The 14,296-nt window shown below is 40.5% G+C and overlaps 1 protein-coding gene across 4 annotated transcripts in view; it reads right to left on the reverse strand.

The window, feature by feature from the left end:
- Nucleotides 1–265: 265 nt before the first annotated feature.
- The window catches only part of ARHGAP21 (Rho GTPase activating protein 21), a 131,623-nt gene continuing 117,592 nt past the window's right edge, over nucleotides 266–14,296 (reverse strand). For all 4 annotated transcript variants that reach the window (XM_060097727.1, XM_060097726.1, XM_060097725.1 and 1 more), the window contains 10 exons: nucleotides 13,377–13,519; nucleotides 12,419–12,574; nucleotides 12,244–12,322; nucleotides 11,124–11,197; nucleotides 10,957–11,046; nucleotides 8,949–9,074; nucleotides 8,704–8,745; nucleotides 8,278–8,383; nucleotides 6,331–6,362; nucleotides 266–2,705 (listed from right to left, as the gene is read on the reverse strand). In XM_060097727.1, the coding sequence (XP_059953710.1) occupies nucleotides 1,044–2,705; nucleotides 6,331–6,362; nucleotides 8,278–8,383; nucleotides 8,704–8,745; nucleotides 8,949–9,074; nucleotides 10,957–11,046; nucleotides 11,124–11,197; nucleotides 12,244–12,322; nucleotides 12,419–12,574; nucleotides 13,377–13,519 (2,510 nt within the window). In that variant the 3' untranslated portion in view covers nucleotides 266–1,043. The remainder of the gene's footprint in view (nucleotides 2,706–6,330; nucleotides 6,363–8,277; nucleotides 8,384–8,703; nucleotides 8,746–8,948; nucleotides 9,075–10,956; nucleotides 11,047–11,123; nucleotides 11,198–12,243; nucleotides 12,323–12,418; nucleotides 12,575–13,376; nucleotides 13,520–14,296) is intronic.

Consider the following 14,296-nt stretch of genomic DNA (forward strand, 5'->3'; position numbering starts at 1 on the left):
GGAAGCCCTAGAGTAGGTAAATTTTTAAAAGTCAGAACCAGGGACTTCCCTGGCCGTCCAGTGGTTAGAATTCCACGCTTCCACCGCAGGGGGCACAGGTTCAATCCCTGGTCAGGTAACTAAGAGCCTGTGTGCTGCACGGCAGCAAAAAATTAAATAAATACATAAATAAATAAATGTCAGAACCAATTAAGGCAGTTATAAATGGATGGCATTTAAATATATATATATTAGAATAAGTTTCAAGCCATGCAAAGTTCACCAAAACAATTTTTATTTCCAGTGTTTAATTGGGTATGCACACAGGCATGACACAGGTTTGGATCCATTAAGTCCTCATGCAGAATTATATTCTTCTCCATAAAGAAGCCAGTTCCATCCAGGTCACTATCTACACACCTATGTTACAACATTTATATCAAATCTGGTATCTGAAGAAAAGATACACATATAATATGTTCATTTAAGTTACGTATTTTACAGAAAGATTAAAAATTCAAGTCACACAAAACTCAAAAACTGTATTAAAAGTTTGAATAGAAAACTCAGAGATCCACCTGGAATGACTAGAGAATGGAAGTTCTGTATCTACCTGTGTTAAAACTGGTAAATGTGATGAAATTTGTTACCAATAAAACGCATTTGTTTACTCGTGTAAGTTATCTAATTTTAACAATATGGCACCCTAAAAACCAAATGTATTTTTATGATGAGGCACTTTTGTTAGTGATGAAACCAAAAGAACACATTTGCTGCATACTAATGCCAGCTATTTTCTTCAGTAATCTTGGGTGTATGCACTACGCGGTGAGTCGCAACAAATAACCTTGCTCATTTGTATACAACTATCCAATATATTTTTAAATATATATATATGTTCTTCTGGCTGTAGTAATGCACTGTAAAGCTATTTCACAGTGCAAAATGATGAAACCAGCCCAAATGAAGGCTGCATAATAACAATTCTGGTACAAGAAAATATTTACAGAGTTATGGAACGTGTAACAGTAGCTTTTATTCGCTGGAGTGGACGTACCCCCAGTTTAAAGACAGGGATGGAACTGTGCTTTGTTGCCTGGGGTTTCGGACAGTTGATGAGGTTGGGCCGTCGCTGCAGAACTGGCGTTTTGGCTCGTGTTCTGGAAGCTTTCTCCATTGATTTGGTCAGATGACTGTGGTGGTGTGGAAAGAGGGGGCCTGTTAGTTGAAGCCAAGGTGCTGGGAGAACTGTCTGCATCGGACTGAGAAGACAGGGCTGGGTCCGTGGTGGGTATTTCTAATGTGCTCAGGCTCTGGGGCTGGGGGTCCCCCGCGTCCCCTCTGCTCAGGTCGGCCGTACTGGTGCGTAGCCGCTCCCTGGCCAGCCAGTCTGAGATGGACAGGTCCTGGGCTGAGCATTTGGGCTTCAACCGAGTCACAGCTGAAAGTTCGGATTCTCTGTCCCCACTCTGCTCCTGCGCTTTCCAGAAATTCAAAACACTGATTTCAGTAGCATCCCTGTGCCCTCCCAGCGTGTGTCTGCGTTTGATGTTTTTCCTTTTGGCAGGATCAGCGTTGGTTTTTTGATTTCCTACTCCAAACATGTCATCTGCCGGCGCTTTGGGCCTCAGTTTTAACCGATCAGCTATTTTCGTTTTCCAGGTGGGTTCCTGTTTCTCGGATTCGCTTCTGGCTGGTGGTGTCAGTAAACTCCCCGTTGATTTTCCTTTTTTCATCACCTCGAACACTTTCGTGATGGAAGGGGCTTCTTTCTCATTCTTGGCATCTCCTAGAGTCGCGCTGTCTGACTTGAATCTGGCGGATTTTTTCCTGGACAGAGTGTCACACTCAATCAGCTTATGGGAACTGAAGAGCTGTCTCCGGCTCTCCAGACTCGGTGTTAAACTCCCCTCCGTACAGCTGACTTCACTGCCTTCGGAGTCCCGCCGGCTCGCCTTCGTGGCCTCGTGCAGTTTTCCGCGGAGGAACCTCTCGGAGGCCAGCGCGGCGGGGAAGACGGGGAAGTCGCTCTCGCTGTCCGTCTCCACCGGCCGCCCCTCGCTGACCAGCTCGCTCCTCTCGTCGTCAGCGTCGTCCCCCCTGCTCTCGGCCACCGACTGCACTTCGGGGCTCAGCCGGCTGGAGTCGAGGCCGGTCACGGAGGGGGCGGGCGACGTCGCCGAGCAGTCGGCGGTGATGGTGCCGACACTGACCAGAAACTCACCGACTCTGGGTTCGGGGCTGGTGGATTTCTTGGTGGAAAACCTCGCCAGGGCGCCGGAGTCGGGCCCCGTCTCGTCCGGGTGGGAGGCCTTCTGGGCCGCGAGGGCTCTGGGGCCCTCTTTCAGGATGGCCAGGCGACAGCTCGGGGTGGGCGACCTGCTCTGCTTGGCGCCCTGGGGGGCCGGGGGCTCCGCGCTCTCCCCTCGCAGGGCTCGCTGATCAGCTCTGGCCGCGCTGCCGTCTTTCGTCGCGTGATTTTCTTTGCAAGCCACGGTCCTTTGTTTCCTGCCCGGTGTCTCGCTCTCTTTTTTGGACTCTTCTTTAATATCGTTGTGACCCTGCTCTGCGTTTTCTTTCTTAAAAAACACATTGTCCAGTTCGTCTTCCGAGCTGCTGGGCTGTGCTTTTTCTTTTGGTTTTTTCCTCTTGCGACTGGCGGCCGCGAAGATGGACGACACAAGCAGGTCCCTGCTGTACTGATCTTTTCCGGATCCCCAAGAACCCTGGGGAGCAGAGACACGAGACTTTGAACATAAGAACGTTATTGAGTTCATTTTCTGAAAAGGTCCCCCCCACCAGCACCAATATTTCTTTTCTTTTTTTCTTTTTTTTTTGTGATTTCCATTGCTTTGGTGATTATTTTTTATTTTATTTTTTAACCGATATATAGTTGATTTACAATGTTGTGCCCATCTCTGCTGTACAGCAAAGTGACTCAGTTATACACATATAGACATTCTTTTTTTTCATATTCTTTTCCATTATGGTTTAGCACAGGAGATTGAATATAGTTCCCTGTGCTGTACTGCAGAACCTTGTTGTTTATGCATCCTGTATATAACATTGAATAGTTTGCATCTGCTCATCCCAAACTCCCAGCCCTTCCCTCCCCCTCCCCCAAGTATTTCTTAACCACAAAAGCTAAGCAATAACAGGGTGTAGTTTTTTTACACCCCCTTTTAACTTGTACCTAAGACAACTTCTTATTTTTATTTAATCTGTCCCATTTCTTGCCTGGTGGTATTTATCTGCCATGTCACAGCTGACATACACCTGTCTTCCAGGGACACCTTCTGTGCTTGGGGCCCTCTCACACTCCTATTCTTCTTGACTTCCCTCCATCTACAGACCGTCCCTGCTTCTGCTACCCTCAGAGGGTCCTCAGGTTCCTTCCTCTGGAACACGGGTCTCATAAAGAGTCAATATTCCGACAGAGTTGAATATAATATTCTGACATTGGTTAAAATTTTATGACTGACTTCAATCTTCCAATTACAGCTATCACATGATACAGATACTGTATCAGATAAGCTGATTAAGATAAGGGAGCTCCTGGGTTCTCATTAGTTCAGGCAGGCTGGATCTGCAGAGACTGGCCTTAGGTAAATCAAGTTGGCACTGTCTTCACTGATCTCAAGTAACAACCAAATCATGAAGTTCAAAAAACATAAGGTCAATTAAAGACCTTAAATCCTTACCATAGAAACACTGCAGTGCCCTGTAATGAGAAAGTGGCAGTGCGGCCAACTGGCTTTGTCAGCTACGCCTAACAGGTTCTTGATGATGACTGTTTAAGTGTTCATAATGCCTACAGGCTAAGTAAATTCGGGTGTGGGGGGTGTCAATAAGCACTAGCTGGTGTAACACACACCATTTAAGTCAAGCAGGCAGGCAGGAAGTATGCAGAGTAACAGAAACTGAGTAATAGTTTCTCTGTTGTCATAAAAATCTTAGACAAGCTAGAACTACTATACTGAAGTCTTGAAAATTACAGTAAAAATTCAGGCTTTTGTATTAGAAAGGATTCACCAAAGTGAAATCACAGATTGATGGAACTTTGTTTTTATAAATTATAAAGGATTGTATAATTATACAGGACCTTTCTAAGGGTTATTCACATTTAACACATTCTGTTGAAGACCGCAGGGGATGATGGCTGTGACTGAGCTCTGAATTAGAAGACCTGGTGTTCCTTCCCTAGCTTGCTGTGTATAACACTGAGCAAGTAATTCACTTTTAAACACCTCAACTTCATTGTTGATTTAAGTGAGAAGAAATTAGATTATACTATCTTTAGGATTCCCAACGGTTCCCCTTAAAATTCGATGTTTCTGTGATCACTCTGTGTTGGAGCAAATGACTATATTATTTTACAAATGAAGAAAATTGTTACAAAAAATTATATCATTTGGACATCCATTATATTATAGGTATAATACAAACACCACCATAATTTACTTAAGATGAAGAGGCTGCTATAACCACAGGTTAAGAACTATGCATCCAGTAAGAGGAAAGGAGGGAATTTCAAACAGGTATGAAATCTAAAACCTAAAAATCGAAATCTAAAATCTTATATTCTGGCAAAAAGAGGTGGGAAACTGTTCCAAAAGTAAAGAAGTCTAAGGAGACATGACAACATAATGCAAGGGGCGATCCTTGATTGCATCCTATATACAGGAAAAGAAAAAACAACACACATTATTGGGACAACTGGCGAAATTTGTGTAAAAACTGTACATTAGAAATAATAATGTATTGTACTCATGTGAACTACCAGAATACAATAATTATGCTGTAATTACATAGAAGAATCCCCTTGTTCTTCAGAGATGCACACTGAAGCATTTAGGGGTAAAGTGTTATCATGTCTATAAGTTAACTCTCAAATGACTCAGAAAAAAACAATTACATACATATTAAGATTTACCAACTGATAAATCTAGGGCAAAAGGTTTGGGTGCTATTATTCCAATAACTTTTTTCTTGGCTTAAAATTTTTCAAAATAAAAAGTTGGGGTAAAAAGATGGTAAAAATCACAATATAAGTGATAGCGAATGATATGTCATTAAATATTTTATGATATTTTCTGCAAGAAATTCAATTCTAATTTAGTCATATGTGATCCCATTATGTTTAGAAATGATATGTAATGATATGTATGTCTCATTTCCAAATAGGACATTTGAACAAATTTATTGACAATTCTACTTGCTACAGTCTCAGAAGAGCAAAGCTGGTACAAAATGAATTAATGAAAAACTTTCTAACTGAATGTCTTAAAAACTACTCAAAAAGTGTACTTTGGTGGTGGTGTCAACAGAACACAAATTATGTAAACAAAAATTGATTATAAAAACAAATTAGGGACTTCCCTGGTAGCGCGGTGGTTAAGAATCCGCCTGCCAATGCAGGGGACACGGGTTCGAGCCCTGGTCCAGGAAAATCCCACATGCCGCAGTGCAACTAAGCTCGTGCGCCACAACTACTGAGCCTGCACTCTAGAGCCTGTGAGCCACAACTACTGAGGCTCGTGTGCCTAGAGGCCGTGCTCTACAACAAGAGAAGCCACTGCAATGAGAAGCCCGCGCACCGCAACGGAGAGTAGTCCCCGCTCGCCACAACTAGAGAAAGCCCACAAGCAGCAACGAAGACCCAATGCAGCCATAAATAAATAAATAAATTTATTAAAAACAAAACAAAAAAAACCAAAACAAAATTAGTGATCTTGTTGAAAAGAAAGCAAGAATATATATTTTCATAAAAAATGTATAATAATAATAAAGTCTATATTACTACTGAAATGTTTACAGAATGAAATAAAATGTTTGGGATTTGCTTCCAAATAGTCCCGAGGGACTTCCCTGGTGGTCCAGTAGTTAAGACTCTGAGCTTCTACTGTAGGGGACACGGGTTCCATCCCTGGTAGGGGAACTAATATCCCACCTGCTGCGAGGCCAAAAAAAAAAGTCACGAGGAGGAGGAAAGTGGGCGGGTGCAGGTGAGACAATCTTGGCCATGTGTTAATTGTTGAGGGTGGATAATAAGGGCTCATTATATTATTCTCTCTACTTTTGCATATGTTAGAACATTTTCACATTAAGAATGAGGAGGTAAATGCCTACTTCTTTGAATTATGCTAAACTACACTGAGATAAATCCAACACCCCACCTCACAATCCAGTATTCCTCCATCATATTCTATTTTAAGCATTCATTTTTCCCTTTATAAGACTCTGCTGGTCTGTCATCAGACACAGACGGGGGTGCATCTGCATACGAATCATGACAATCAGCCACAGAGCAATTCCCCTCTAAAATATTCCAAACTGTACAACACAATTTACCTTAGATTTTGTTGAGTCACTAGTAGCTGAATCTGCGAGAAGTTAAAGAAAACACGGTCAGTATTGGTCAGAGTCTGTACGGCTTCCAACAAACAATGCAAAACTTATGGAAAAGACAGGCACAGAACAAAATGTGAAAGCAAAACTCAAAAACAATAGAACACAGTGGATAGTCAGAGCTCACAAAGATGCAAGCTGCACCACAGAAAGCCACCGCCATGAAAGGATGCTGTGAATTGTAGGCAGAATCAGCTCAATGATAGGGATGGCAAAGGAGCCCTGTACTAAACAAAACAGAAACACTAGTGTTTATTAAATTTGCTAAGCATTAAATCTAGCAATAAAGCAGCTCGAAGACCTTTTGAAGAATTGCACTATGTACCACATCCTGTATCTGAAACTGATACACAATGTAGAACGTTTAGGATTGTTGGCTGCCCTCGCTACAAATTGAGATGCTCAGACTCAGTGTATTTATGTTGATTTTTGTCAGACTGTCAATGTTAAATTTTAGAAGCATATACTGTGTGCGTAAGGATGCATTAGGATAACCCTGCTTCTAGGTCACTTTGATGTTACGTTAAATCATGCTGACCTCTGTGCTCTGGACCCCGGTTTCACATCTGTGCAGTCAGGGATCCTTTTGACTAGTTAAACTGCTACCAGTTTTCCAATTATTTATTAACAAATGCTATTATGGAAATGGAAAAATGGAGAGCATCATTTTACTGTCTGGCAAAAACTCAGATTATACAAGTATAAAGAGGGTAGGAAGGGGCTAGCACTCTTCAGGACAACACCAATTTGGAAATTTTCTCTTTCAACTTCAGGGAAATGGATTTTTCAGAATTAATGAGCTGAGCCCCATGCCACGCCCCTTTCAACACATGGCTCAATGCTTTATGACTTTAAGAACTGGTAGACCATACCATGCTATTTCTCCTCACGGTCTGCTTCAGAAATAACAAGAAACAGCAGAAAAACTTTTAAGAAAGTAGTAGTGATCTGTTTACAATAATCGTAAGAGAAAATGTACACCACAGATCAACTCGGTTTGCATTTACAGGAATCGGGGGTTTCTGCAGACAAGGCAGCTACAGTGTGGACAGCAGTCCTCCTTCTTCCTACAGTTCCAGCTGTCCATCAGGGACACCACGGAATCCACTAGCGACATGACCGTGTGATAGACTCCTCCCATCTCGCCTGTGCAACATCAGTATAGATTTGCCTGTGTCAGTAAGTGCTGGAAAGAAAACCCTTTAGGACTAAAACAAGAACTAGAGACAAAGGGAGAACATGGTGTAAAACATGCTAGGTTAGTGCAACAGTTTGGCAGGAGAAAATTTGCATCGAAAGAGCCTATCAGAACTGATACTTCACCGAACATTAGGGTGGCAATAGAAGACAGAAGAAAATGTCAAAGAAATTGGCTTTTACGGTGACCTCTGTAGTGACGAGATAATATACTGCATTTATGGGAATGGTGCCCATGAGCATTTTACATATTTAACTGGCTGCTTTTTCAACAGAACGTCCAGCTCAAGAGTAAGAACTACTCATACAGTCTAGACCATACTTTCTGCCATCACAGCAACCACATACTCAGTAGCGTGTATCTGTTTTACCTTGTGATGACTATTACATGGAAACTGTGAATTAAAAAAAAAAAAAGAACAAAACAGTGGTTTGCATGCTCATTTTCTCTCATATTTCCTTTCTGACAAGCATTACAACTCCATGCACTGCCAATGGCATTACAGTCACTGGAAGATAATTCAGATCAATCAGAAAAGGAAGATTACATTTTTTTTATTAGTGGAAAGGGAAAAAAAGAAGAAGAAAAGGAAAAAAATCATAGTGAATTGTTACTTATGATTGATTTGCTCTTTCATGTTATAAGAATTTAGCTTTTAACCTAGAGATCAATACTGCCCAGGCAAGAGTTACCTGATACATCTCCAGGGGAGACGCCTGTCCTTCCAATGTTGGTGAGTAAATGATCTATGTTTGGCACTGGCTGGGAGTCTACTGTGTTTTCCTCCTGCACTGTTGTCTATGGTTAATAAACAAAGATCTCTTCATCATCTCTTCAAAGATACTTTCTTTAAAATTCAAACAACATTTAGTAAAAGACACATTACTAAGTGGAGGACATATGCTTCATTTTTTACATTATTTGCACATAATTAATTACCAAATAAGTATCATACTTGGATTTTCATTAGATCAGAAACTGAGGCGCTATAGACCTGCTTTCGGGGTGCAAAGCAGACGATAGCATACAAAGCAGGAAGGTGACACAGTTGTAGGATCAGGATCTTGTGTGTCCCAAATGAGAAGAACAGAGTACAAATGCTGACGGACAATACTTACAAGAGGTTCTTCAGCACCTTCTTCTGTGAAAAACCAGTCATGCTAAAATTTAAAATAAAAAAGGTGAAAAAGAGAAATTAAATAACCCCCTACAGAGATCTATATTTTGGAGGATAGCACAGAAAAAAAGGTAATTCTCTTAGAAAAAAAAAACATATATATATATATATAACCAAATTCTGCCCTACCAACTATCAGCTGCTCATGAAAAGGAATTTTCTCGATGAGCCGAAGCCTGGACTTACGTGCTGGATAAGTGTCTCTACGATCTTGTACTGGTCTGGCATGTGAGTGACCATGTGCGTCATGTTATCTTCAGAGGTTCTCACGAGAGTTGGACCAAACACTATGGCTAGGTTTCTTGGTTCCATCTGCAACAGAGGATGATATTAGAAAATATCACAACTTTTCTTAAGAAAGTAGGCTTAAATTCCCAGTGCATGTTTGGCATTTTACTTCTGAAAGACTCTTTTGATGAAAAAGAATTCAAAGAATGGTTGACTGATGTGTGTAAAAAAAAATAATGCTTCAGTGTTAGAGTTTCCATAAACTGATCTATATGTAAATTCTTTTTCTTGCTTTAATGACAACATACAATACTTAATTGGCATTCGTTTTTTCCAGGGAGTCTTTAATTGAAAACAATTGATCTGGTTCAAAACTAGTATTACAGGGAATTCCCTGGCAGTCCAGTGGTTAGGGCTCCGCGCTTCCACTGCAGGGGGCACAGGTTCGATCCCTGGTCAGGGAACTAAGATCCCACAAGCCGTGCACCTTGACCAAAAATAAGTATTAATAAAGCTGGATCGGGCCTCCCTGGTGGCGCAAGTGGTTGAGAGTCCGCCTGCCGATGCAGGGGATACGGGTTCGTGCCCCGGTCTGGGAGGATCCCATATGCCGCGGAGCGGCTGGGCCCGTGAGCCATGGCCGCTGAGCCTGCGCGTCCGGAGCCTGTGCTCCGCAACGGGGGAGGCCACAACAGTGAGAGGCCCGCATACCGCAAAAAAAAAAAAAAATAAAAAAAAAAATAAAGCTGGATCAACTGACAAAAATATTAAAATCAAAGGGAATAAAACTTGGAAAAGAATAGGGAAAACCTCTCCCCTCAAAAACTAAACAAACAGAAAGAGATACATAAAAATTTCCAAATTTGCCTGAGTAGTACATTAAGATCATGAATATGTAAAAACTAATGTCTGAAAATATTCTTTTGACAAAATTTTTACTTCAACCAAGACTTCCAAAGCTTGTTGCTTATCCTTGTACCAGTGAACACCTCAGTATTACATGCCTATATGTTTGTATGTTTCCTTCCATGATAAGTTTGTACTCCTGTTTTAAGTACCTGATTGTCAAAGGTGCGAATCTTTTGTTTTTCTTTGTTATATCTTATAAGTGTCTGGTGTAATTTTTTGACCTTAGGATTTGATTAAAATATTAAATAACCAATCCCCAAAACATACTAGAGGGTAAAAAACCATTGTGGAACTCAAAAAAAAAAAAAAAATCAAACTGGTCTTGGGATCCACACCAAAAATTTAGTTTCCATCCATCACCAGACAGTTGACCCCCCCTTACCCTTTCACCCTCCCCTGCACCCCTGCCCCTTCCCCTCTGGTAACCACTACTCTGTTCTCTGTATCTATGTGTTGTTTTTGTTTGGTTTGTTCATTTATTTTGTGTGTGGTTTTTTTTTTTTATTCCATGTGAGTAAAATCATACAATAGTCATCCAAAAGATATTTCTTTAAACCAATCAGGAAAAGCTACACGTGAACAGACTACTAGATAATACGAAGGAATAATAAATTTTGTCGTGTTTGATAAAGGTAATATGGCGGTATGAAAACAAAACCAAAAAAAATTATCTGCTAAATCTAAATGAAATAAAACAAAAAAGAAAATGTCTGTTGTTTTTCACTGTATACCATGTGATACATTTTGACTGTTGTTTGTGCAAATATCGCCCATTCAAAATATTAATATACAGTTGAAAAATAAAAGAAGTAAAATTTCTGACTTTTTCATTTTTCTTGCTGGATAAACGTAAAAGAAAATGTCTTGAAAAAACAACAGTTCATATTTTGGGGATCTTTAAGAGTGATCTTTAGAGGGACGTGATCACCAGTATGATGTATTTTAGAGCTTTTATTTAATTATAACCTATTTTTGACTATTTCGCATGAAGCAGTGAAATACATCTTTTCAACTAAAGCCACTGAAAGTACGTCTCTTCAATAAACAGTTTACACACCTTATTTTTTTCTGAGTTTTCTGCCACTGTCTTCAGATGAGCCGAAAGAAACTTGAGTGTTTCATAATGATGTTCGGGCAAATCATGAATCTGAAACATATTATTTTCATGATGGATTTAAATGCTGAACTTTTGCTGTACCTTCAAAAATATAAAATAATACCTACTAGTCTTTTTAATGTTTTCAGACGATCTAGAGGATCTTCCTTACGATTGGCTTCAATAAAGTCGGCATATTTATCTGACAACAGTAAGAACAAAAAAAAACCAAATTCATCTTAAATTGTTGAGGTGAGCTGTAATCTAGTTTCCCTTTAAGGTTCAATTTCAAACCACAATTAAAAAGAAAAAAATAGTAGGGAAGACCCCAAATAGCCTTTGAAATGTTGTCCTAAAACTATTATAGGGGCTTCCCTGGTGGCACAGTGGTTAAGAATCCACTTGCCAATGCAGGGGACACGGGTTCGAGCCCTGGTCCAGGAAGATCCCAGAGGCCACGGAGCCACCAAGCCCGTGGGCCACAGCTACTGAGCCTGTACTCTAGAGCCCATGAGCCACAACTACTAAGCCCGTGTGCCACAACTACTGAAGCCCGCGTGCCTAGAGCCCTTGCTCTGCAACAAGAGAAGCCACCGCAATGAGAAGCCCGCGCACCGCAACGAAGAGTAGCCCCCGCTTGCCGCAACTAGAGAAAGCCCGCACAGCAACGAAGACCCAACACAGCCATAAATAAATGTATAAAAATAAAATAAAATAAAATAAAACTACTATAGCTTTTAATGATGCCCTTAGGCCTTATCAAACAAAGGAAATTCCCTAAAATGTGAGTTCTCTGAGGGGGCCTCCTGTGTTTACACAGTGTGTCCACTTTCTCTCCCCGCACTGCAACATCTACTACAAGGTCTTATCTAAGTCAAATAGTTGGCTTGGCTGAAAAAATGCTTTCTACTAATTGTACCTTATTATGCCTGAAGGCTTTTCACTGAGAACAATAATAACATATTTTCAACTCAGCTGTAAACATGAATGAACAGGATAATATATATTTTTACTGAACTTTAACAACATTTTATAAACTGTTTTTCACTGAAATGTATCAGGAGGAAACAACAATCCAAATGACAAAAAATAGGACATGATTATGCTTTGTATACAAGTAAGAACTAAACAAAACCTCCTGTTTCTTTTGACAAAAATATTTTCCCCTGGTTCAATTTAATATGCTGTGGTTTCCCAACAATGTAATGTTCAACTCTTGCATCGGTGTCTTTGGTGGGGTTAACTCACCATTTGTGAAAAGTGGTTCAGGGAGTTTTCTGAAGAAGGATTTTAGTAAACTGCTTATCACATTCAAATCTCGCCATTTCTAGGTATGTAAAATAAAAATACAGCATTTTTGTAGTCAGTACCACAAAGGAAAAAAACACAGACCAGTTATTCAAATAGAAATACACAAACTTACATCGTCTTGTATATCAATATCAGCCATTCCCTTGTTGAGTTCCTCTTGCATACTTGAGATGGCGGCATTGTTTCCAGGAACTCTATAAATACCTGTATATTCAAGACCTCTTTCTTCAACTAATTTGCAACATATGTCAACTATTAATGGAATATACTGCAAAACAAGAAATAAACATTTTATTTAACACAGCACGAATGTTTATCTTCAGTTGGTAGATACATATCGTAGCTACAAGTCCCTTTTCATCCAAAAGGAAACAGTATATAAATTGCTGTTATTTGGTATAGAGAAAATAAAGAATATAAACATTGGAGAACTGGGAAGAGATAAAACCAGCAAGAGATAGTTGAGTCAGTGGAAAGAGAATGAACAGGTCAAGACTGAAAGAGGAGGACCCACAGGGAGATAATAGTCTAAAGAAGAAACAAGAGCAAGTAGGGAGAATATGGAAACAGTTCAGTTGAATAAAAGAAGGGGGGCAGGGGGAGAGGAGGGGGAAAGAATAACATCCATCCACTCATGATATGAATCCTAACGTGGGCACTGTAAACACACACACACACACACACACACACACACACACACACGCACATTTACATTTATCACACTTTCTTAATCAGATTCTTGTTCCCATCCTTCTTTTAAAATGCTGAAAGCAGAAACACACATGACTTGAAAATGACTTCTTACCGATAGTTTCAGATACATTCTTAGCAGTTGAATAATTATTCTATTTCAGAATCAACACATTAGAAAAAAGCATTATAGATAAAATTACTCCATACACCCATACAGGTCAGACATGCTTAGAGGAACTAAGGTCTGTTAAGAAGAGGAAAATACTCAACAGATGGACAGATATCCCCTGTGATCTGCACGGCTGTGTACTCGGGTCCTGTTATGACTACGGCTGAATTAATGGCTTTAGGAAATCTGGCTGGCTGGTGTCTCTTACCCGATTAGTATGAGCTGGCGGGCAATCATCCAGTCTGACCCCGAACGTTCCTGTAGCAGTAGGCTTTTTTTCAAATGTCTTTCTCATAATACTTGGAATGCCTTTCCTCCATGTACCTTTGTCTTTTGGGGGACTAGTGTCATCTTTTGATCGTTATTCAAAAGAAAATGATATAAAGAAAAGAAAATAGAAACAAGAGTGTTTAAATCATGACTTTAAAGATCCTTTATCAATATTTATATAAATCAGAGTCCTGTACTATAAATAACATATCCTTTATGTATCAAACATATTCTATTCTGTTCTCTTCCTGATATAGCACTCCTTTCAACCCTCCATATAATTTAGTACGAATCATTTATGCTTCTTCACCCTTTGACAATCTGTACCATGATTTTCTTTAAAACAGTCAAGACAACAGAATTAATGTGACATCTTTATAGTGAGATTTTAGCAAAAGGAAACATAATGGTTTTATTTCAAAACGAAAACACCTGGATCCTCTGCATTTATCAAATTGGTAGTTTATGACATAGATGTATGTGTTGTATTTTCCTTCACTTGATCTTTATTATAAGAACTGGTGTGTTGGGCTTCCCTGGTGGCGGTGGTTGAGAGTCCGCCTGCCGATGCAGGGGACACAGGTTCGTGTCCTGGTCTGGGAAGATCCCACATGCCGCGAAGCGGCTGGGCCCGTGAGCCATGGCCGCTGAGCCCGCACGTCCGGAGCCTGTGCTCCGCAACGGGAGAGGCCACAACAGCGAGAGGCCTGCATACCGCAAAAAAAAAAAAAAAAAAAAAAAAAAAACTGGTGTCTTGGACCCCAGCTTAAGGGAAAGGCCCCACCAGCCTGGACCAGGCCCCCAGTGATCTCTGGGTTAGCTCACCCTGAGCTGAGGTCCGCAGAAAAGGCACAGAAA

Source organism: Mesoplodon densirostris, chromosome 4 (assembly GCF_025265405.1).
Source record: "Mesoplodon densirostris isolate mMesDen1 chromosome 4, mMesDen1 primary haplotype, whole genome shotgun sequence".
NCBI classification, from domain to species: domain Eukaryota; kingdom Metazoa; phylum Chordata; class Mammalia; order Artiodactyla; family Ziphiidae; genus Mesoplodon; species Mesoplodon densirostris.